Source organism: Lepidochelys kempii, chromosome 5 (genome assembly GCF_965140285.1).
Source record: "Lepidochelys kempii isolate rLepKem1 chromosome 5, rLepKem1.hap1, whole genome shotgun sequence".
Taxonomy (NCBI): Eukaryota; Metazoa; Chordata; order Testudines; family Cheloniidae; genus Lepidochelys; species Lepidochelys kempii.
The window spans coordinates 128,919,946-128,945,410 of NC_136384.1; the positions used below are offsets into that span (position 1 = coordinate 128,919,946).

General features: G+C 44.8%; 1 protein-coding gene across 7 annotated transcripts in view; it reads left to right on the plus strand.

Moving 5' to 3' along the window:
- IDUA (alpha-L-iduronidase) overlaps positions 1–25,465 on the plus strand; it is a 105,335-nt gene that overhangs the window by 50,107 nt on the left and 29,763 nt on the right. For 5 of the 7 annotated variants that reach the window (XR_012159156.2, XM_073345816.1, XM_073345817.2 and 2 more), the window contains 8 exons: positions 11,368–11,450; positions 12,071–12,178; positions 16,503–16,598; positions 17,231–17,433; positions 18,736–18,915; positions 21,587–21,803; positions 22,595–22,807; positions 23,499–23,620. Coding sequence is in view for 6 of the 7 variants with exons in the window: in XM_073345816.1 (XP_073201917.1) it covers positions 11,368–11,450; positions 12,071–12,178; positions 16,503–16,598; positions 17,231–17,433; positions 18,736–18,915; positions 21,587–21,803; positions 22,595–22,807; positions 23,499–23,620 (1,222 nt within the window). In the remaining variant the exon portion in view is untranslated. Of the gene's footprint in view, positions 1–11,367; positions 11,451–12,050; positions 12,179–16,502; positions 16,599–17,230; positions 17,434–18,735; positions 18,916–21,586; positions 21,804–22,594; positions 22,808–23,498; positions 23,621–25,465 lie in introns of those variants that run through there. The other 2 variants (XM_073345820.2, XM_073345818.2) reach the window with 2 other exon arrangements.

Consider the following 25,465-nt stretch of genomic DNA (forward strand, 5'->3'; position numbering starts at 1 on the left):
TATTAAAAGACCTTATACTGTAGACTAAACTGCTTCTTTTCTTAGCCTGTTTCCCCTTCCAAATCTTGAATTTGCTTTGTACACTCTCTGTAAAAAATGACTAACATTTTCCTGGCAAAGAAACTCACCTCAGCACAGGGAGCTACTGATGCTTTGTCTCTGCCTCCCTCCCACTACAGCGCACTATTGCTGAGGGAAGGACGGAGGAGATGGAAGCAAGCTGAGTGAAAAGTGGTGAATCATAGGCCGTATCTTATCTGCTTGAAAGCTTGCATTGTTTGCTCACATTTCTATATCTCTCCTGTATCCTGCTAAATGTACCCATATCATGGTGATTTATGACTTGAGGGGTATAGTAAAGGTCAGTAATGCTGATTTCAAAGGGGAATAAACTGTGTGATATGTTAATGAACATTGGCTTCTGTTTTAGCTCATTAAGAAAGACCTTGGCTCAATGCCCAATTTTCAGATGGTTTATGGAAAAGGCAGGAGTTTTGAAGAAGGAGTAGTAGTTATTGCCTTTTTAAGGGGCACCCTCACTTGTTTCTAAAATGCAGAAGATTTGTTCTGCTCCTTTGTTTCACATGTATCATGCTGGTCATTTGTATGGAGAGATGAAATGTGATAGGCCATCACAACAGGGAGGCTGGACATAGGATCACCGTATAGCATGTCTTGCACCTACCAGCTGCGTGATGCCCCTTGTTCTTTGCAGGATTAGCTCATTCTGTCAGCAACGGGGGCCTAATTATATGCAACCAAGGCCCCATTCTGCCCTCTGATACAGGCACAGCTCCCATTGAAGTGTGTGGCAGGGTGTCTGTATATCTGAGCACCAAAGGTTCTGCTGGGTGTTAAACATCTAACTTTTTCTTCCAAATTCAAGTGAACGAAGATGTTAAGTCTTCAGCTGACAACTGAAATTACTTCCTCGGAGCCTGATCCATATTTAGTGTTAATGGAAAATAATCAGAAGATGATTTACTGGGGTTGGGTTGTTTTCAGTACAAGTACAGTACGACTGAGGCTTGCAATTATATTTAAGACTACAGGTTAAAGGGAGAATCCTATCTGCAGAAGAACCGAGAAACAGCACAACCTGTGCAATTCCTGTAGCAAAGTGGTCGTCATGGGATTAACTGAGTTACCCAGAGTACTAGGGGATGGACCTATGCTCTTACCCTTCCCTCTTTCAGATTTTGTCAGGGGGAATTTACACACACACAGTTTGTGATGCATCTGGATAAAGCAGGAAGCTCCCAGCCTGCAGTCCTGTGAGTTGATAAAGTGGATGCGGTTCAGAGAAGAGCCACAGGAATGATTAAAGGATGAGAAAACATACCTTATAGTGATAGACTCAAATAGCTCAATCTATTTAGCTTAACAAAGAGAAGATTAAGGGGTGACTTGGTCACAGTACATAAGAATCTACCTAGGGAACAAATATGTAACAATAGGCTGTTCAGTCTAGCAGAGACAGGTCTAACATGACCCATATGGCTGGAAGTTGAAGCTAGACAAGTTCAGTCTGGAAATAAGATGTGCATTTTTAACGATGCGAGTAGTTAACCACTGGAACAGTTTACCAAGGGTTGGGGTAAATTCTTCATCACTGACCATTTTTAAATCAAGATTGGGTGTTTTTCTAAAAAATCTGTTCTAGGAATTACTTTGAGGAAGTACAGGAGGCCAGACTAGATGGTCACAGCGGTCCCTTTTGGCTTGGGAATCTGAGTAGTGTGTTATTTTTGTTGCACTGAGTGATCCCTTTACAAAAGTTCCTCTGTGCACTGAGGAAGGGGCAGGACTCAGGAGCCCACACAGGGGCTCTGCGCTGCTCCACAGGCAATCACAGGTGCCACGATTCATGGGGATTTTGGAGGAGGAGCAAGGCCTGTGGATCTGCTACTGCTCAAACAGTGTCAGCTGTTGCCCAGAATAACTGGCTATACTGCATGTAGCAGCAGAGATGACAAGCAACATGTGCAGCCAGCCTGGTGCCAGTGCGTGCAACTCCTTTGAGTTAAGATGAGCTGCACTTGTGGTCAGCAGTTCAGAATGGAATCCTTTACCCATTAAATAAACCCTTTGCCCCTTTCAATGCATACTGTTACTCATTAATACCATCTCTTCCTTAAATCTACTCTGCAGCAGATTTTCATGCCCACTCACAGCTGAAGGAGTTATCGACTTACAAGGCACGTGGAACAAAACCCTCCCAGCAAGGGCTGAAGAAACAGCCCTCCAAAGAGTGGACATTGATAAGATGCTGCACCCATTCCAGGCTCTTGGACCAGTTCCCCAAAGTACAGAGTTCCTTGGGATTTACTGTCAACGGGAGCTTTGAGTGCTCAGCAGAACAGGGCCCTCTTGGAGCCAACAAGTGATTAGTAAATGCCTGAACTTTAAACCTGCCCAAGTTAACTCCTAATAGCAACCAAAAATAGAGTTAGGGTCTTGGAAGGCAATCAGCAGGCCTAATGGAAAAAAATAAACATATTAACTCAGTCTCTGCAGAGCTCTTGACCTTCCTCCTGAAATTCAGCAAGACAGCACCCAGGGTTTTCCTAGCCCACGTGCCTCCTGTAACTCCCTCCAGACTTGGATAATGTGCTTTCTCTATTAAGGTGATTGAAACTGGTAAACTCAGCAGTAGAAGAAGTTGAGCGGGAATGGGATATTATACTCTCACATCCTTTCAGTGAACACTCCAAGAAGTACCCTCTCCAACAAATCTGCAAAGACATGGACTCATAACCTGTTACCTTCTGCTAGTCTCCAGGTTGTTTGGAGATATATTATTAGGTGTCTCACCCCCCAGTGGAATAGACACTGTTTGGGATTCCTACAGTTTCCACAAATGCATCATGACTTGACAAAGAACTGATCAATTCCTTGGGGTGCCAGCTACAATGATGTCCTTCAAGACCATTTACAGCAGCAGGTGTTCACTTCTGTGGCAGCATTTATTAACCTACATATTAATGTTTTATCAAAACTACAGCCATTGCAAAGTGTCCCAGTGTTTGAGGACAGTAATGTTATTTCATTGAGGGTGAGGAAGATACAGCTCAGACCATAGTACCATTATAAATGTCAGTGAGAAGCAGGTGTCGTTTCTGCACAACCACACAAGTGTTGACACTTAAAGGGCCAGATTGGGAAGATGAAGTACTCTCACTGACAAGTAACTGCTTATTAATGGGAGTAGGTTGCCTAATCTGCCTCCAGATGAGTCAAGGTTCTGTTAATGCAGTTGACAAGCAGAAATAAATACAGAAAGGTTTCCATCTATATGCAAAAAGAAGAGGAGTACTTGTGGCACCTTAGAGACTAACCAATTTATTTGAGCATAAGCTTTTGTGAGCTACAGCTCACTTCATTGGATGCATCCTCTGAAACCTGTCATCTGTACGCATGCAGCATCACTGAAATGCAGCCACTTCTCTAGTGGATGGCAGCAGACAACTGCTTAAGAGGGAAGACAAGGGGATGCTTTGGCAACACATTCATATTCCTGGAATCTCTAATGTGCCTGCAAAGGAAACAGGGACTTGGTTTTTTTTACAATGTATACTGTTTGAATTAGACCCCTGAAGTCAGAAGGACACACTTCTGTTTTATTGTTTGAACTGTGTTGTCAGGTTTTTGCATGAAAGTAAAGTTAATCATTGTTATACTTGCTGACTGCGTGTAAGCAAATATTTCAGTAGGACGCAAGGCATAACTGGAAACATCATCAATGGATCTGAGTGAGCAGATCTAATCTTTGCAACAGTCGAGTTCAGGTTTGGACCTTGACTGTCAGACTTAATTTTTGTACCTGAATGCAAGTCAAAGGTGGTCCTGCACTGGTGAGGTCTCAGCTGGAGTACTGTGTCTGTTTTTGGGCACCACACTTTAAGAAAGATGTGGACAAACTGGAGAGAATCCAGAGGGGAGCAACAAAAATGATAAAAGGTTTAGAAAACCTGACCTAGGAGGAAAGGTTTAAAAAAGGGCATGGTTAGTCTTGACAAAGAAGACTGAGAATATAAGAGCTGCCATACTGGGTCATAATGGTCCATCTTGCCCAGTATCCTATCTCCAGCAGTGGCCCATGCCAAAGCTGCAGGGGGAGTGTACAGAACAGGGCAATCATGTAGTGATTCACCCCAGCAGTCAGAGGTTTGGGGTCACCCTGGCATGGGGTTGTGTCCCTGCCCATCTTGGCCAATAGCCATTGATAGACTGATCCTCCAGGAATTTGTCCAGTTCGTTTTTGAACCCAGTTATGCTCCTGGCTGTCACAAGATTCCATGGCAATGAGTTCCACAGGTTAACTTGGGCTTGTGTGAAAAAGTACTTCCTCCTGTTTGTATTAAACCTGCTATTAATTTCATCAGGTGACCCCCAGTTTTTGTATTGCGTGAAAGAGAAAATAAAATTTCTTTATTCACTTTTTTCCACACCATTCATGATTTTATAGACCTCTTTCACGTCCCCTCTTATTCATCTCTTTTCTAAGCTGAACAGCCCTAATCTTTTTAGTCTCTCCTCATACGGAAGCCGTTCCAGACCCTTGATGATTTATGTTGCCCTTCTCTGAAACTTTTCCAGTTCTACTCTGTCCTTTTTGAGATGGGGTTACCAGAACTGGACACAATATTCAAGCTGCAGGCATATCATGGGTTTATAGTGGCATTATGATATTTGCCACTTCACTGTTCACCCCCTTTTCCAGATCATTAATGAATATGTTGAACAGCACAGGTTCCAGTACAGATCCTTGGGTGCGGGGGCACTATTCATTTCTCTCCATTAGGAAAGCTGACCATTTATTCCTATCTTTCAACTAGTTACTGATCTGTGAGAGGACCATCCCTCTTACCCCAAATGTAGACAAGTTGGAGAGAGTCCAGCGGAGGGCAATAAAAATGATTATAGGGGGCTGGGACACATGACTTACAAGGAGAAGCTGAGGGAACTAGGGTTATTTAGTCTGCAGAAGAGAAGAGTGAGGTGGGATTTGATAGCAGCCTTCAACTACCTGAAGAGGGGTTCCAAAGAGGATGGAGCTTGGCTGTTCTCAGTGGTGACAGATGACAGAACAAGGAGCAATGGTCTCAAGTTGCATTGGGGGAGCTCTAAGTTGGATATTAGGAAATACTATTTCACTAGGAGGGTGGTGAAGTACTGGAATGGGTTACCTAGGGAGGTGGTGGAGTCTCCATCCTTAGAGGTTTTTAAGGTCCGGCTTGACAAAGCCCTGGTTGGGATGATTTAGTTGGGGTTGGTCCTGCTTTGAGCAGGGGGCTGGACTAGATGACCTCCTGAGGTCTTCTCCAACCCTAATTTTCTATGATTCTATGATCCCATTGTGACGGGTTGGATCACAGAAACCCCCTTGGGGCTGCCAACTGATGTGCCAAAACTACTTCTGCCCCTGCTTTCCCTGCCAGCTTGGGACTCCAGCACCCTGTGTTGCTGAGCCAGACATGCCAGTCTGCTCCAACACAGACCCAGGGTCTGAACCACGTGCCCCAAAGTTGCAGACTTAACTGAAAGCAACTTAAGAAGTGATCCTGTCTTTGACACTCAGATGCCCAATTCCCAATGGGGTCCAAACCCCAAATAAATCCGCTTTACCCTGTATATAGCTTATACAGGTAAACTCATAAATTGTTTGCCCTCTATAACACTGATAGAGAGATACGCACAGCTGTTTGCCCCCCCGCTCCCCCCCGGTACTAATACATACTCTGGGTTAATTAATAAGTAAAAAGTGATTTTATTAAATACAGAAAGTAGGATTTAAGTGGTTCCAAGTAGTAACAGACCGAACAAAGTGAATTACCAAGCAAAATAAAATAAAACACGAAAGACTAAGTCTAGTACTGTAATAAAACTGAATACAGATAAAAACCTCACCAGTTCCAGTAAGCTTCTTTTTACAGACTAGTCTCCTGCTAGTCTGGGTCCAGAAATCACTCTCACCCCCTGTAGTTACTGTCCTTTGTTCCAGTTTCTTTCAGGTGTCCTTGGGGGTGGAGAGGCTCTCTCTTTAGCCAGCTGAAGACAAAATGGAGGAGTCTCCCAGGGGTTTAAATACACTTTCTCCTGTGGGTGGACACCCCACCTCCCGCTGACTAGAATCCAGCATCAAAATGGAGTTTTGGAGTCACATGGGCAAGTCACATATTCATGTATGAGTTTCTTACCAGCCAAGCCACATTCCTGGGAAAGCTCAGATGTGGACTGGCGTCTTCAAGATCCATTGTCCGTTAAGTGCTTCTTGATTGGGCATTTAACTTGCACATTCCTTTCTCAAGAACAGGTTTCAGAGTAACAGCCGTGTTAGTCTGTATTCGCAAAAAGAAAAGGAGTACTTGTGGCACCTTAGAGACGAACCAATTTATTTGAGCATGAGCTTTCGTGAGCTACAGCTCACTTCATCAGATGCATCCAATGAAGTGAGCTGTAGCTCACGAAAGCTCATGCTCAAATAAATTGGTTCGTCTCTAAGGTGCCACAAGTACTCCTTTTCTTTCTCAAGAAGCTGACCAAATGCTTACAAAGGCTACTTAAAAATCAAGCCAGTACACACCCAATATTCATAACTTGGAACACAAAAATAATACATGCATACAAATAGGATTAGTAGATTCAGTAGATCATAACCTTTACAGAGATATGTTACATGGCATATGTAGCATAAAACATATTCTAGTTATGTCATATATATATATATATATTCATAAGCATATTTCCATAAAGCCTTATGGGGGGAGGCTGTCACACCCATGACTGCTTACTTTGCATAAGAGCCTTTGGTGAGGGACCTTGTCAAAGGCTTTCTGAAAATCCAAGTACACTGAGAGGAAAGTGATCAGGAACAGTCAGCATGGATTCACCAAGGGCAAGTCATGCCTGACTAATCTAATTGCCTTCTGTGACGAGATAACTGGTTCTGTGGATGAAGGGAAAGCAGTGGACGTGTTGTTCCTTGACTTTAGCAAAGCTTTTGACACTGTCTCCCACAGTATTCTTGTCAGCAAGCTAAAGAAGTATGGGCTGGATGAATGCACTATAAGGTGGGTAGAAAGTTGGCTAGTTTGTCGGGCTCAATGGGTAGTGATCAATGGCTCCATGTCTAGTTGGCAGCCGGTATCAAGCGGAGTGCCCTAAGGGTCAGTCCTGGGGCCAGTTTTGTTCAATATCTTCATAAATGATCTGGAGGATGGCGTGGATTGCACCCTCAGCAAGTTTGCAGACGACACTAAACTGGGAGGAGTGGTAGATACGCTGGAGGGTAGGGATAGGATACAGAGGGCCCTAGACAAATTGGAGGATTGGGCCAAAAGAAATGTGATGAGGTTCAACAAGGACAAGTGCAGAGTCCTGCACTTAGGACGGAAGAATCCAATGCAGCGCTACAGACTAGGGACCGAATGGCTCGGCAGCAGTTCTGCAGAAAAGGACCTAGGGGGTTACAGTGGGCGAGAAGCTGGATATGAGTCAACAGTGTGCCCTTGTTGCCAAGAAGGCCAATGGCATTTTGGGATGTATAAGTAGGGGCATTGCCAGCAGATCGAGGGACGTGATCGTCCCCCTCTATTCGACATTGGTGAGGCCTCATCTGGAGTACTGTGTCCAGTTTTGGGCCCCACACTACAAGAAGGATGTGGAAAAATTGGAGAGAGTCCAGCGGAGGGCAACAAAAATGATTAGGGGTCTGGAACACATGACTTATGAGGAGAGGCTGAGGGAACTGGGATTGTTTAGTCTACAGAAGAGAAGAATGAGGGGGGATTTGATAGCTGCTTTCAACTACCTGAAAGGTGGTTCCAAAGAGGATGGATCTAGACTATTCTCAGTGGTAGTGGATGACAGGACAAGGAGTAATGGTCTCAAGTTGTAGTGAGGGAAATTTAGGTTGGATATTAGGAAAAACTTTTTCACTAGGTGGGTGGTGAAACACTGGAATGCGTTACCTAGGGAGGTGATGGAATCTCCTTCCTTAGAAGTTTTTAAGGTCAGGCTTGACAAAGCCCTGGCTGGGATGATTTAATTGGGGATCGGTCCTGCTTTGAGCAGGGGGGTTGGACTAGATGACCTCCTGAGGTCCCTTCTAACCCTGATATTCTATGATTCTATATCCACTGGATCCCCCTTGGCTACATGCTTGTTGTCTCTCTCAAAAAACTCAAATAGATTGGTGAGGCAGGACTTCCCTTTACAAGAGGTGCAATGACTCTTTCCCAAACAGTCATGTTTATGTGTGTCTGATAATTCTGGTCTTTACTATAGTTTCCACCAATCTGAGGTGGGACCTGGCAACTGTCTTCAAATATGTTAACAGCTGTAATAAAGAGGACAATAATCAATTGTTTTCCATGTCCACTGAAGGTAGGATAAGTAGTAAAGGGCTTAATCTGCAGCAAGATTTAGGTTAGATATTAGGAAAAACTTTCTAACGGTAAGGATCGTTAAGTACAGGAATGCGCTTCCAAAGGAGGTTGGGGAATTCCTGTCACTGGGGAAGTTTAAGAACAGCTTAGACAAACACCCGTCAGGGACGGTCTAGCTATACTTGGTCCTGCCTCAGCATGGGGGACTGGACGAGGTCCCATCTAATGCTACATGTCTGTGATTCTATACTGACAGTCCTGGTTCCTCTTCAGGTCACCAACATTCTGGTCTTTCTTCTCTAGGTAGTTTTATAAATCCTCTTAGTTCATGCACTGCTCCAGGATCACTAAACTTACAGGCTCTCCAATCAAATCTGCCCCATAAAGGAGAGCAGTTAAAGAAAAAAGGCAGAAGTTCCATCTCACAATTTCCCCTGCTACATGATTTAAAGTATCCAACACTGGATTCCCTGTCATGTTTACCACTTTTTGCCTTGCATTTCCACCCACTACACTCATTTCTTGCACTGTGATCAATCCCTAAATGGTTAATTAACTAGTTATTCTGAATATGGTATGAATCAATTTGTCCACATGCAGGTCTTATGCCAAGGAAACAATAAATTACATTTTCAGAATATTGTTACATAGGATTATAGTTATTCTTTTTTTGGACAATTGGTATGTGCCAGAACAACCAAGTGGAGATATTGTTATTAAAAACCTCCACGAATTTAAAAATCAAGTTTCAAATTTACCAAAGACAAATGTCAGGACTAAATATTCAGCCTCCAGGCAAAACAAAACAAAAAATAACCAATGCACATATACGCCTGGGCATATTTTGCACATGAACATGAAAAATGTTGTTAGCGAGTGTTAATTTACACCTGCAAAATTAATTGGGACAAATTGATTTTGTGGGGCAAATTATAATCCTTATGTGCAAGTGTTCAGATTGGGGTGCTGGCTCAGGTAAGGAACTGCCAATGCTTGCCGAGTGTTGTGCACATATAAGGAGGTGTAAAGTGGTCACGGCTGTCCCTCCTTCCATCTGGGAGGGAGGCCACGCCCCCTTGCTACAAGTCCTCTGGACAAGCACAATTCACAGGGGAATTAGCATCGGGTTCTCTGCCACTCAGTGGGGTAATCCAGTACTGAGTCTAGGAGCCCCAGTCCTCTGACTGGACAGGGCACCAAACAGGGGGCTCTAGCCTACAGTCAGGGTAGAACAGGAGTGTCCACAAGCCCCGGGCCTCCAGCAGAGCAAGGCAGCAAGCAGTGAATGGCTCTGGCCAGTATTCAGGACAGAGAAGCTAAGGAATCTATTAACCCAGGCCCTCGAACAGGGCGGGCAGCAAAGTCAGGAAGTTCTGGCCTGTACTCAGGACAGTGTAGTAACCAGTCTGTTTGCCCAGGCCCTCAAACAGGGCGGGGTAGCAAATAGTCAAGGGTCCTGGCTCTGGTGGACCACTGACAAACGCAGACTTCTTGGCCTGTGGTGGGGTGGCAGGGGTTGGGGGACTTGGGCCCACCCAACTCCACTGCGTCCAGCCCAGGTCAGCGGGGAAATCCAGCTGCAATTCACTGTCCAGCTGTCAGTAACACAACTGAACTATACTCAGCTCCCCATGGCTACTTCCTACACTCCTGTTTGAGGGCGGGTACCTGGGTCCCAGGGTTGTCATCCGTCTCGCTGGGGTAAACGGCTAATGGCAGCCCCAGCAGTGGGTGAGAGATGTTCTTCTCTGACAGCTCCTCTCTAACTGAGCTGGAGGGCTGGCCTTTTATATTTCTGGTGCCTGTCCCACCCTTCTGGCCGTGCGGGCATGGGTGTCCCGGCTCTGCCCACCAGGGGGGGCTCATGCTGTCCCTCCGTCTGTCTCCAAGGGAGGCCACGCCCCCTCGCTACAGGAGGTTAGAAGGATACTCATCCAAAAATTTGGCCCTAGATGTAAGTTGGGAATGGCTTTTATGGCAGTCTTACACCCATGCTGTATGTGGAAAATATTAAAGGCTGTTAAAATTGGAACACAGTTACTGTAGGTGTGTGCTTCCACAGGTTTAGGAAAGACCTTCTCATTTACCCAGCAAATATATTTATTAATCCTCAGCTGTGCTAAAAGCAATGAAGAATCCAGCTAAACAACCAGAGCAAGAACTAAAATCATGAGAATTAAAGTTAGGCATATAGTCATTTTGGACCAGGGATGTACTAGGCAACTGGTTGGTGGCCGCAAGAAAGCAAATGGAGTGGAGAAAATCTTGGTAAAGCTGCTTTGTACGTGGGTAAGAAATTGGTGATTCAAATAACACAGGGTCCAAATGAAAGCATGGGTAAAAAGCCCATGATCTCTCACCCGATCTGCTGTGTTGCTTATGTTCCTTCCTCTGGGAGATGAAAATGCCATGGGCTGGGCAAGGAAAAGCCTGTGCTTAGATGCTATAGACATCTATCACTTTACAAGAAAAAAATCTCATATGTAAATCCTTTAGAAGTACCATACTGGTCCTGTGTGCCAGAAGGGAATGGGCATCTTACCCACACGTAATACAGCCTTCTTTATACTGGAGCCACATGCTATCTTTGTTAGAATAATCACATTATGGCAAAACTTTTAAAATCAGAATAAAAAATAACGTATGTATTTCTAAACAACTGAAATGTTGCTGTGAATTATATAACTAAAGCAGTTGATCTATTTGAGACAAAGGTTTTGTTTATATTAAGTATAAAAGTGATACAGTTTCATTATTATACAAATGCTGTTAGTTGTTTTCCTGTAGCACCTAGGGATCAACCAAAAACAGGGCCCTGCACCATTGTGTCACATGCTATATGAACAGTAATACAGTTGCTGGCCAGAAGAATTTACAATCAAAATTTATATGCTTTGTCATGTGAATATTTTAGTCTCTCTTGCTTACTTTAGCTATTTTCTTTGTTTTGTATCTTTAAATTGCCTATATTCTTTAGAGTGACAAATGGAAAACTTCACTACAACTTTACCAGTCTGGATAACTTGATGGATCTTCTCTGGAAAAACAAACTCATTCCAGGTAAAGACAGCTTTTTCCTGGTCAGTTAAACATGTTGGATCAAATGTACAATCGTCAGACTAAACAGCTTTTGCTAGAGCAGATTTTGGTCCAAAATTAGTTCTCTTCTACTTACATTTGATTCCCATTTATGTAAATGGAAATTCTGCACACAGAACTGGGAATAATGTAAAGCAGCACATAAGTGCTTTGCTTGTAAGTGCTTTGGCATTAATCTGAGACTTCTGAACTGGAAGCTGTGATCAACTCTCTCCTCACTGAAATACACTCAAGAAAGGACCAAAGAGGACACGTTCCTAAACTCATCTTGCTTTCACTACCCCTATACAACTATACACACCTCCAATACCTCTAAGTCACACTCCAATTCATAACCTGAGGTGGTAACGCCTAAGACTGTTGGCAAGCAATGAGTTTGAACGACCTCAAGTCCAAAGTAACTATTTGTGTGGAATTAGCGTGTGGCATCAGGAAAGGTAGCCCATTTAATGTAACTAATTTCCTGTGTCTTTTGTAGTTTCAGATTCTTAAGTGTCAATAAGACTCAATGACTTCCTTAGCTAATCAAAAGTAAACCAGTTCATGAAAATGGGGAGTTAGACTTCTTGTGTTTATTTAAGGATTTGAATTGATGGGAAGCCTTTCAGGATACTTTACAGATTTTGAAGACAAAAAACAGGTTATAAGATGGAGGAGCCTAATTGCACTTCTGGCCAAGAGATACATAGGTGAGTTATTAAATAATCATTGTTTAATAATCAGTCCTTTATTCTTCCAAAGTTCTATGGTTTATACTTGATTTCAGGATGCATTAGCAGCAATTGGGTGAATGGGAGAGGTTTGAGTGGGTTTATTTAAGCAATACCAATTCTTGAACTCAATTTTGGAAAAAGCTTCATAGAAGGGTGAGTGACTGAAACATCTTGAAACAAGTCATGGAGCTCACTACATTTAAGTTTCTGCCCATTGAGTGAGGAGTTCTAATTGAGGCTGAGAATTATTTGCCCAGTTCCACTTCTTATCCTTTTTTAGTTTCATTTTCACCACTCAACATTAGACAATACAACACTAAAAACAACTAATACAGTGTTTAGCCCAATAAAAAATTAGGCTAAGCCAAACTGTGTAGGCTGAAATCATGAGGATTAGCACTTCTCCAGTGCTGTTCACCCACAGCTCAACGCGCTGTACAAATAATGAACCTCTTAAGTCTCTCACATCCCTGGGAAGTAGATAAAATAATTACCCCCATTTTGCAGATGGATGAACTGAGGTACCAACAAGTTAAGTGACATGCTCAGGGTCACACTGGAAGTCAATGACAATGTCAGGAATGAGAATAGAAGAAGGGATGGATTTTCAAGACTGACCAGAAAGTGACATGATTTAGCAAAGTCCTGGTCAGGAGAGAAGAAGAGGGGCATCTAAGAGAACAAGGCTGCAAGGGTAGTTGTAGTTTATAGCAGATAGCAAGCCTTTGAATAGTAGCCCTCTCAGTCTTTGCTTCGGGAGCCACCAGAACTGTGCCAGGGCAGCCGTGTGTTTAGGCATTGCACGTTGTATATATGTAGTGAACATGATCGTTTGGATCCACTATGGCCGTACGTTGGTTGTGTAAAGGGAAAGATAGACAACAGTGCTTGACAGGAAGAAAGCTTATGTTGATAGCCACAGAGAATGAGCAAAAGATAAGCTACTTTTTAGTCACAAAAAGAAAAGGAGTACTAGTGGCACCTTAGCCCTGGTCTACACTAGGACTTTAGGTCGAATTTAGCAATGTTAAATCGATGTAAACCTGCACCCGTCCACACGATGAAGCCCTTTATTTCGACTTAAAGGGCTCTTAAAATCGATTTCCTTACTCCACCCCTGACAAGTGGATTAGTGCTTAAATCGGCCTTGCTGGGTCGAAATTGGGGTACTGTGGACACAATTCGACGGTATTGGCCTCCAGGAGCTATCCCAGAGTGCTCCATTGTGACCACTCTGGACAGCACTCTCAACTCAGATGCACTGGGCTACCTTGGTAGTCATCCCCCTATTTGTGTGATGAATGAATAAAGAATGCATGAATGTGAAGCAACAATGACTTTATTGCCTCTGCGAGCGGTGATCGAAGGGAGGAGGGGCGGGTGGTTAGCTTACAGGGAAGTAGAGTGAACCAAGGGGCGGGGGGTTTCATCAAGGAGAAACAAACAGAACTTTCACACCGTAGCCTGGCCAGTCATGAAGCTGGTTTTCAAAGCTTCTCTGATGCGTACCGTGCCCTCCTGTGCTCTTCTAACCGCCCTGGTGTCTGGCTGCGCGTAACCAGCAGCCAGGCGATTTGCCTCAACCTCCCACCCCGCCATAAACGTCTCCCCCTTACTCTCACAGATATTGTGGAGCACACAGCAAGCAGTAATAACAGTGGGAATATTGGTTTCGCTGAGGTCTAAGCGAGTCAGTAAACTGCGCCAGCGCACCTTTAAACATCCAAATGCAAATTCTACCACCATTCTGCACTTGCTCAGCGTGTAGCTGAACAGCTCCTGACTACTGTCCAGGCTGCCTGTGTACGGCTTCATGAGCCATGGCATTAAGGGGTAGGCTGGGTCCCCAAGGATAACTATAGGCATTTCAACATCCCCAACAGTTATTTTCTGGTCTGGGAATAAAGTCCCTTCCTGCAGCTTTTGAAACAGACCAGAGTTCCTGAAGATGCGAGCGTCATGTACCTTTCCCAGCCGTCCCACGTTGATGTTGGTGAAACGTCCCTTGTGATCCATCAGAGCTTGCAGCACTATTGAAAAGTACCCCTGGTGGTTTATGTACTCGCCAGCTTGGTGCTCCGGTGCCAAGATAGGGATATGGATTCCGTCTATGGCCCCACCACAGTTAGGGAATCTCATTGCAGCAAAGCCATCCACTATGACCTGCACATTTCCCAGGGTCACTACTCTTGATATTAGCAGATCTTTGATTGCGTGGGTTACTTGCATCACAGCAGCCCCCACAGTAGATTTGCCCATTCCAAATTGATTCCCAACTGACCGGTAGCTGTCTGGCGTTGCAAGCTTCCACAGGGCTATCGCCACTCGCTTCTCAACTGTGAGGGCTGCTCTCATCTTGGTATTCATGCACTTCAGGGCAGGGGAAAGCAAGTCACAAAGTTCCATGAAAGTGCCCTTTCGCATGCGAAAGTTTCACAGCCACTGGGAATCGTCCCAGACCTGCAACACTATGCGGTCCACCAGTCTGTGCTTGTTTCCCGAGCCCAGAATCGGCGTTCCACAGCACGAACCTGCCCCATTAGCACCATGATGCATGCATTGGCAGGGCCCATGCTTTCAGAGAAATCTGTGTCCATGTCCTGATCACTCACGTGACCGCGCTGATGTCGCCTCCTCACCCAGTATTGCTCTGCCAGGTTCTGGTGCTGCATATACTGCTGGATAATGTGTGTGGTGTTTAATGTGCTCCTAATTGCCAAAGTGAGCTGAGCGGGCTCCATGCTTGCCTTGGTATGGCGTCCGCACAGAAAAAAGGCGTGGAACGATTGTCTGCCGTTGCTCTGACGGAGGGAGGGGCAACTGACGACATGGCTTACAGGGTTGGCTTACAGGGAATTAAAATCAACAAAGGGGGTGTCTTTACATCAAGGAGTATTTCAGGCAGGACTTCACGGAGGGTTCCAATAAGAAATGGTGCACCTAAGTAATTGTTCTTATTGGAACAAGCAGGTTGGTCTGGCCTCTGATTGATACATGGCTAGATTTACCTCACTGCACCTTCTCTGTGAGTGACTGCAGTGTGACCTAGAGGAATGAGTCCCCTAGACAGGGGAGGGGGGGGAAGCAAATGAGTACAAAACAAATCTGGTCTATTTCTTGTTTTGATCCACTCCATCTATCTTTTACATCTTTGGCTGGCAGCAGACGGTGCAGAAGGACTGCAAGCCATCCACATCTCATGGCTGCTCGGCAGAAGATGGTACAGTACGACTGCTAGCCATCCTCATCTCTTGCCTGCCTGGCAGAAGATGGTACAATACGACTGCTAGCCATCCTCATCTCTTGCCTGCCTGGCAGAAGATGGTACAGTAGGACTGCTAGCAATCTGTATCGCCTGCCTGCTCACCATAAGATGGTTCAATAGGACTGACTGCAGGACCAAAGAGAATGACCTGGTCAAGTCACTCCAAATTTAGTCCCTGCACACATGTCTGCCCAGGCGCTCCTGGCCGATGTGGCCAGGAGCACCTCGGACATGACGATGACGGCTACCAGTCGTACTGTACCGTCTGCTGCCACAAGGCAATGGGTTGATGCTGCTGTGTAGCAATGCAGTACCACATCTGCCAGTACCCAGGAGACATACGGTGACGGTTACCTGAGCGGGCTCCATGCTTGCCGTGGTATGGCGTCTGCACAGGTAAGTCAGGAAAAAAGGCGCAAAACAATTGTCTGCCCTTGCTTTCATGGAGGGAGGGAGGCACCGGGGGCCTGACGATATGTACCCAGAACCACCCGCGACAATGTTTTAGCCCCATCAGGCATTGGGATCTCAACCCAGAATTCCAATGGGCAGCGGAGACTGCGGGAACTGTGGGATAGCTACCCACAGTGCAACACTCCAGAAGTCGACTCTAGCCTCGGTACTGTGGAAGCACTCCGCCAAGTTAATGCACTTAATGCACTTAGAGCATTTTCTGTGGGGACACACACACTCGAATATATAAAACCGATTTCTAAAAAACCGACTTCTATAAATTCGACCTAATTTCGTAGTGTAGACATACCCTTAGAGACTAACCAATTTATTTGAGCATAAGCTTTTGTGAGCTACAGCTCACTACAGAGCTCAAATTCAGCGACTTGAGCCAGGCCGTTGAGCCAGCCATGGAATACTACAGCCGTTGAAATCCATGGTAGCTGCACAGGCACTTCAAAGGGCAGAATTTAATCCACTATGTTTGGAAGACTACAGGTTGGTCTTGGAGCTCTATCCCTGAATTATTCATTGCCACATGGAAGTGTACTGTGCAGTAATGAAAGGTAGTTTCATCTGCAGATAAATATGGATTGGAACATGTTGCCAAGTGGAATTTTGAAACTTGGAATGAGCCAGATCATCATGACTTTGATAATGTGTCAATGAGTGTCAAAGGTAAGTTTGTTTCTTTTGACCTTGATTTAACTCATGTGGGGTGGAATAGGGTAGGGGCAGGTGGGGTGATAAATAATAGGGTATATACAGGTATATTCTGTTTTATAAGGGATTGGCCCTGGGTGTGATCCACATAACGTCCATTAATAGCATTCCTGCCCTGAATTTCATAAAGTCTCAGGTTAGACTTTAACATGAGAGAAAACAGAAATGAGGGTGGGGAATGGGGAGTAAGGGCGACACCAATACAACCATGTTTTTCATTGTTTGGTTATAAACTAAAGTTGTGCTATGAAGTTTTTTTTTCTGCTTTAAAGCCATGTGTTTTAATAGATATGTGCCTTGATAGCTTGCCCAGGCAAAATCCTTTAAAGGAGCTTCCTGTTGCCAAGACTCTATGAAACCAAGGGAGGGGACTTCGAGACCCCTGTTGTGATCAGTAATGGAGAGAGAAAGTGGAAAAAGGTGACTTCAAACACATCGTATGCTGTTAGTTGTGCGTACTTTCTAATTGCTCACAGCCCGCTGCAGCAATATGAGGACTAACCATACTCTTCGGTAATTTGAATCAAGACACCATTATAATTTTAAGCTGTAACCATCTACTGTATACATAATTGTTCTGACTCTAGGGTTTCTCAATTATTACGATGCATGCTCAGAAGGGTTAAGAGAAGCTAGTTCTTTACTGAAATTTGGAGGCCCGGGAGATTCTTTCCATCCATTCCCAAAGTCGCCCATCTGCTGGAGTCTTCTACATCACTGCTACAATGGAACCAACTTCTTCACTGGAGCAACTGGTGTGAGGTTGGACTACATAGCCCTACATAAGAAGGTCAGTCCAAGGCTTCTAACTGTTTAATAAAGAAAAGTGTACATGAGAGTATTTCTTAATCCAATGACAGGTTTCAGAGTAGCAGCCGTGTTAGTCTGTATCCGCAAAAAGAAAAGGAGTACTTGTGGCACCTTGGAGACTAACAAATTTATTTGAGCATAAGCTTTCTGTAGCTCATGAAAGCTTATGCTCAAATAAATTTGTTAGTCTCCAAGGTGCCACAAGTACTCCTTTTCTTCTTAATCCAATGTATTGCTACGGTTGACTGTGCAGCCCCTCTGGTTTATAAACTTCACTTTCAGAATTCGGCTCTGCCCGTAATGGAGTACGTAACCATAACAATTCCAGAGTGTTCTAATAGACAAACCTCCTTCCAAGCTGAATGCTTCCATGTCTAGTGTCCACTTGAAAACAGCTTTTCCGCCACTTTCACAGGTGGGAGAGTGGGGGAAAATAAACAATTTTCCCCTTTAAAATAATAGTCTTGACCACCTGTCAACAGTCTAGTGCCTGAGCAGATAGACTAGAAATGTTAAAGTTGACAGGCAAGTTGTGGTGATCTCTTTTATTGGACCAGCTTCTGATGGTGAGAGAGACCAGCTTTCGAGCCACGCAGATCTCTTCTTCAGACCCAATAAAAGATATTACCTCACTCACTTTGTCTCTCTAATAGCCTGGGACCGACACAGCTACAACAACACTGCACACAAATCTGACAGGGACATACGTGCTTGTGCTCTGTCTTACAGAGCAGAGGTTCTCAAACTGGGGGGCAGGCCCTCCTGGGGGGGCACAGAATGTATTCGAGGGGAGGGGGAGCGTGAGAAGCTTTAGGGGGAAAAAACCTTACTGCACACATTTAACCCACAGCAATGAATAATTAGCAAAGCTGACTCCCCCAGCCATACCAGGGCCTTAGATGGTGCTGTGCATTTTGATGGATTTCTGTTAAGCTTGCATAGCATTATACAAAATCGTTGCCATCTGTACGTTAATCCGTTTGCTATGATGCGGTGTGCATATTTATTTGTAAACAAATGGACCATAATCGCAATTTTGATTTTGTTCTTATTACAATGAATCGTTGGTTCTGTTTGAATCAGTGCTTCACTGTTTTTAATATTTAGTGAGAGCTGCATGTTGATTTTTTTTAATCAATATATGTACTTGTGGGGGCAATAAACAACTACAGACACAAAGAAGGGGGGCCTAATCAAATAAGTTTGAGAACCACTGTTCAGAATACCATACATGACACTTTGCTTCCTCACTTTGCATGAAATGGGATTCCTGTTGTTACAGGGAGCTGGAAGTTCTCTTCACATCTTAGAGCAAGAAACAGAAGCAATGGAACAAATTCAGAAGCTGTTCCCAAATTTCACCTCGGTTCCTATATACAATGATGAAGCAGACCCACTGGTTGGATGGTCAGTTCCACAAACGTGGAGAGCTGATGTGACCTATGCAGCCATGGTGGTGAAGGTAACTCAATGCTCACTTAGTGTCTTCACCTAATAAGCTAATCTGCAGAGCAAGTGTGTTGCCAAAAGAACGTTTTATTAGGTTTCTGGATGGACTTCAGGAAAAAATTACAAGCCAAATCCTGAAGTTTGAATGCTCTCACACCAGGGTGTCAGGTGCTTTAACTTCACAGCTTTAGTTAATTCATCTTCCCGTTCCCAAGTGTCTCTGAAGAAAACAGCCCTATGAAAACTCCTCCTATGAGAACTGGAGAATGTGCGGGGGACACTGTTACCGTGAATCCTACTGCATGATTGGCTAAACTCACTTTCCCTCATTCCCTGTAATAGGCTCGCCACTATCTTCTTGCGGTGCATTATACACCTGCAACTGTACAAAATCATCCTTTCCCAGAAAGCCCTAAGCACCATTAACATCCTCCTTGACTGCTTAATGCAGTAGTTCTTGGGCTTTGGGTGAGGTCTCTGCACAGAGGGCTGACATGACCTCATTATTACTGCCCGCACCAAGGGTCAGACCATGCAATGGGCATATGGCCCTTAGTTAGGGGGGCAGTGCAGAGCTAGGTAACCATGGAGGCAACTGCAATGCTGGGGAAGAGACCACCTCCTCCTGGGAGCATGCCAGTTATACCAACCTGTGAATGTTCCCTGTGGTAACTGCTGAACCATACCCTCACATTTGGAGAGGAGATATGAGCAACTTGATGGATCTTTCTAAGTCCCTGCAAAGCCCATGGGAGTATTGACCCAAAAAATTGACTGGGTTTGCACACTTGGATGTGCACAAACCTCTAAGTGTGAGCTGGCACATCTCATTTCTCAAATACTTCCTGTCTGTGGTATGCTTGTGATGGACAGAGACAAGCTTTCAGGCTAACACAGAGCCCTTCTTCTGGTCTGGGAAAGGTTATTTAGCGTAAGTAGTTAACACCTTTCAATCTGTTCCACCTTGTATTTAGCAGTGTCACTGAGTACCTTGCCCAGACCTGAAGAAGAGCTCTGTGTAAACTCGAAAGTTCATCTCTGTCACCAACAGAAGCTGGGCCACTAAAAGATATTATCGTGTCTCTCTAATATCCTGGGACCAACACGGCTATGGCTACACTGTATACTTGTGATAGCTTTATCACTGCTTATGTCGTACCAATTTTTGCTGACTCTTTAAAGAAAGTGAATCCCCTCTCAGCCTCTTCACAGGCTCCTTATTATTGCCTTGCAAAAAGTGTAAACATTTGGGAGATTTGACTGCAGAACCCTTCACATTTCTGCTCTGGCCTACACTTTTGATCTGTCTCCTTGTTGCATTGGTCGCCATTTTACAGAGAAATAAAAGGGGCGTGCCCAAGGTCACTCAGCAAGGAATTGGAACCGGGCCAAAGTCTGCACTTTGTTATGCCCATGTAAATCCAAAGCAATTCCACCAAGATCAGTGGAGTTATTTCATACTGTTTGGGTGTAAGCCCAGAGTGCTAGTCCAATACTTGGACCATAAGGCTACCTCTTGTATTGCAATTAATAGTATACGTGGTCCATTAATGAGTGATCCTAATCACTGTCCCAATTATTATAATTGGTGAAACGGTAAGGGCAAAATGCTGCTAACTTCTTATACATGCAGTACAATGAGGTCACTAATGAAACATTATTTTGACAGAAAATGCAGAAATCACATCTCTAGTGACAGCTCTTTACATAAGTACTCTAATAATTCCATCCTCTGGACACTTAAGACAACTTCCTGAGGAAGTGTGTGTCAACCTTCACTATTAATAAAAGAGTTTCTCAGGGATGGTGTGAAGTCTCCAGATTTTCCGAAAGGACTGCTACGGAACTCTCTTCAGAAATCTAGTAGAGCTATCTCCATTGTCTGTAATTCCAGTGTCCAGCTAACATGGCTTGAGCCCCTTCACCTCCTGCTTACACAGCATGTCTAGAACTCTTCCTTTGTGAAACGCTTGGCATTCTCACAGAGAGCCCGCTGCTCCCTGTGCATTCTCACAGGTAGGGTTAATCCTTCACATCTGAGTCAATGCACTGCCACAATCCTACTGATGCCCTAATTTTTTTAGCCAACCTGAGAGCTTATCTGAACTAAAGCCACTCTGAGATGATCTTCATGAATTTTGAAGCCAAAATGTTGTATGCTTTTGCTTTCATTGCATATACAGCTCTTCATCCTGCACACACATGTGGCAGCATAGGGGTGAAACTACACCTCTACCCTGATATAACGCTGTCCTCAGGAGCCAAAAAATCTTACCACGTTATAGGTGAAATCGCGTTATATCGAACTTGCTTTGATCCCCCGGAGCGTGCAGCCCTGCCCCCCCCCCCCGAGCGCTGCTTTACCGCGTTATATCCGAATTTGTGTTATATCGGGTCGCGTTATATCGGGGTAGAGATGTAGTTCTGTAGCTTCACTACAATATCCAAATGAAGCTAGGATGCTCTACTCCACTGTTTTCAGCGGGTAAACGAATGCACGGAAATGAGTTAAAGTGGTCCCCGACAGAACCAGCCCATCATGTAGAACTGCCGCAGGATCATGTATGCTGAATATGCAGTTCAACAGAAACAAGACTGTTGGTTTTAAAATAGGAATCTATTCGTTAGAGTGTTGGCAAGAAGTGGTTTTTCCCCAGCATGATGGCCAGTTTTTCGCTTTACAGGTAATCATCCAACATCAAAATCTGCTCATTTCCAAAACCAACAACACTATCAACTACACTTTACTGAGTAATGACAATGCTTTCATGAACTATCATCCCCATTACTTCACCCAGAGAACACTGACTGCCCGATTTCAGATGAACAACACAAAGCCACCTCATGTCCAGATGGTGAGGAAGCCTGTGCTCACTGTAATGGGATTGCTGGCACTGCTAGGTATGGTAAATATTTGTTTTAAGTCGCTAAATGCCAATCCCCAGTCACGTGCAAGTTACATGCTTAAAATCTATCAACAAGTCATCTACTCCATCTTCCTGCGAAAGCAGGGTTATTCCCTCCTCCACATTTACTAGCAATTTGTCCAGTCCAGTTGTATGTGTCACAAGGAATGGTGCTTCCACCCCTCTCCCTGGGAGATTAACAGTCTTGGTGTCAGGCTGTTTTCCTGACAGTCTGTTATCCCTCTAAATTGATCCTATTGCTTCTGTTTATACCCCATATGCCACCTCGGTCAGTACCTTTCCTTTTACCTTTTGTGGACTGGTATCCCCCTGGGCCAGGTCCATTCAAGCTATATTTCTCTTTAATAAGCTCTCCGGCCTCTCAGTTCTTCTGAGCTCCTGCCAAGGTGTTAATCTAGGCCCTGATTCTCTTAGATACACGCTTAAGTCTTATTGACTTAAAACTATTATTAGGCATGTAGTACCTAAAGGCCAAACAGGTTGGCAGACCACCGAGGTGCTGTACAGACACAGTAAATGAGATTTATGCACATGTTGCAGTGCTTTGCAGAACCAGGGCTGTATTTCCAGAGCTGAACACCATGGGCAGTTTCAGTTATGCCAAGGTAAATCCAGTGACTTCACCAGTGCTACTTCAAATTCATGCTGGTATCACCAAGTAATCTACAGCTCAGCCCGCATATAGACAGTTATGAGTTTCACCTCGTCCCAGGTCTACAGCTGGGCTAGTTACCTTTTGTGACAAAAATATATTTTTACTTTCAGGGGAAAACCAAGTTTTTGCAGATATTATCAGCAAAGACGAAAGTGCCGACACCGACACTGTTGGTGTACTAGCCACCGCGCACACTCCTGCTGAGCTACAGCCGTCAGACAGCTGGCAGGCCACCACGCTGATCTACGCTAGTGATGATAACCAGACATCCTCTAACATCAGTGCTGTAACAGTGAACATTACCCATTTCCCCAGGCATGCAGGTAAACGGGCTGTGTGTGGGGATTTGTGTACTGGAGCCCCAGGAAAACGTTCACGTTAAACATTTCCAAAGTGTTCATTTCATAACTGAGGTCACAGCTAGAATTTGTATATTACCAAGCAAATTCCATTTGTGACTAGAAATCTCTCCTTACCTGGCAGCCCCAGATTTTCTGGGGTCTGGGAGCACTGTATTAGGAAAGATTGTGGATCCTGATCCCAGAGTTGGACCTGCCTCCGGTCTTTAAGGGATACTGTGAATTCTACCCTTTCAGAAACTATTCAGCCCAGCTGCCCCTGAGCCAGGTCTTGCTGAGCAAAGAGTTCCCTCCGGGATTGATCACGATGTAATCTAGATATTGAACATTGCACACTGTATAGGATTTGCTGGTGTTGTCTTCAACAGTTGCTACTAGGGTTCAGCACCTGTGAAAGTCAGGACACTTCTATTTAGGAGCCTAGATAGGAATTTAAAAGCATAACATTAAGGACCAAGGCTTGAAAATATTTAGTCTTAAGCACTTGTGAACATTTTACTCCGAGTCTCATTGACTTTCAGTGAGATTCAGGCTCTGAAGTCACTTTTGAAAATTGGGCTTTGGCTCTTAAGTCATTTAAGCACTTTTGAAAGTCTTACCCTTCGTTTTTGAACCCAGATCAGGAGCTTTACATGTTTCCTTTGTGTTTCCAAAGATCTTGTGTATGTGACATACTACCTGGACAACAACCTAACCAATCCCTATTTGGAGTGGAAGAAAGTAGGAAGCCCTGATTTTCCTTCTGTAAAGCAATTCCAACAAATAAGAGATGCCGAGGTATGATGCATATGTGGTAAAAATTGTCAGTGTCAACACACTGTTCATGAACTGGTGACATTATGGCTAAGGAGCCTGATGACTGGTTTATGTTCTGGAGTAGTATTTCTCAAACTGGGGTCCATGGAACTGGGGGTCCCCAAGGGTACTCCAGGGGGTCCGCGGGCTGCACTGATCAACTCCTCCCTTCCCCTCCCTCCATCAACTCCTCCCCTTCTTTCCCAGCACCTCCTGCACGCTGGAAGATTATAGATGCTAAAAGTCCAGCAGCACAGCGCGGCTCAGGCAGGTTACCTGCCTGCCCTGGCTCCACGCTGCTCCTGGAAGCAGCCAGTATGTCCCTGCACCCCTGGTGGGGGCGGGGGTGGCAGGGGGTCTCCACATGCTTCCCTCGCCCAGAGCGCTGACTCCACAGCTCCCATTGGCCTGCGGGCAGGGGCAGCGCACGGTGATCCCCTGCTCCCCCACACACACACCTAGGAGCCGTTGCTTTCAGAAGCCATCCAAGGTAAGCGCCACCCGGCAGGAACCCACACTCCAACCCCCTGCCCTATCCCAGAACCCACAACCCGCACCCAAACTCCATCCCAGAACCTGCACCCCCTCCTGCACCCTAACCCCGTGCCCCAGCCTGGTGAAAGTGAGTGAGGGTGGGGGAGAGCGAGTGATGGGGGGAGGGGAGGATGGAGTGAGTGGGAGGCGGAAAGAGGTGGGGCAGGGGTGGGGTCTTGGGAAAAGGGGTGGAGTGGGGGGCGGAGCCTGGGGCTGAACAGGGGGTTTGGGGGTCCCAAAAATTTTTTAAATCAAAATGGGGGTCCTCAGGTTGCTAAAGTTTGAGAACCACAGTTCTGGAGGATTATTTAGATACTAAGTTTAGCATGGACTGAGTCATGTGGTTATCACCTCTTTCCTCCTTGATTACCATGATAAGCCTAGACAGGTAGCTGCATTACAGCTTGCTCGAAAGCTTTTCAGACTGCTAAGGGACTGCAGAGATGAGTGGGAACCCTCTTGTTTGTGTCTGCTCTTCGCTGTTTACATTAGATTTTAAATCTAAGTCCATAGTAGTACTGACCAGGGGAAAAATAAAATGTAGGACAAGTCTCAGACAGGTGGCAGTTAGCATGTGCAGCCCTCCAACCACCAGAGATGGGCAATTCAAACACATTTGGCATTGTAGCAGCTTTTACTAAACATTCAGCCTACATATGCCAAAAGGACAGAATGCAGATCACCAAGCTGCCTTACCGATTGTCCCACAGTTTAAGAAGTGACTGCCCTGCCTTGGTCAAGCAGTAACAGATGTTTAAAGCAAGTAATCTCCTCTCTCATTCCTCTGAAAATAAATCCAAACCAGAAAGTGAATGTGACATTTTGGGTGACATCCTGGCACCATTGGAGCCAGTGGCAACTCTCATTGACTTTAATACGGACTGGGTTTCACCTTTGTGGTTTTTTAATGCCCTATTACAGAGTTTCTCAAGTTTCTGGAGCTGGTAATAATTTACAGATTAAAGAATATCTGCAAACCCTCCCTCAAGACTTCTGATCCCTAACCATGACCAGGCCAAAGGCATGTAACTACCATGCTCTAACTAGCAACTAATTATACAAAATTCATGAAAGAGAAGCATTGTACTTAGTACAATGGAGAAACCTGTCTGGCTGCTGGAAGACAGTGCAGACTGGATTGGCTAAAAAGATTTAAGGAATCTTGATTAACAATCTATGGCAATTCTACACTTATCGCCACCATCTGAGAAACTTGACTAGCTGAACTACAAGGAGAAAAGTGGGATGAGACCTTACACCTTAGTCATCCTCCTCCTTCAGAGCTATCCAAAG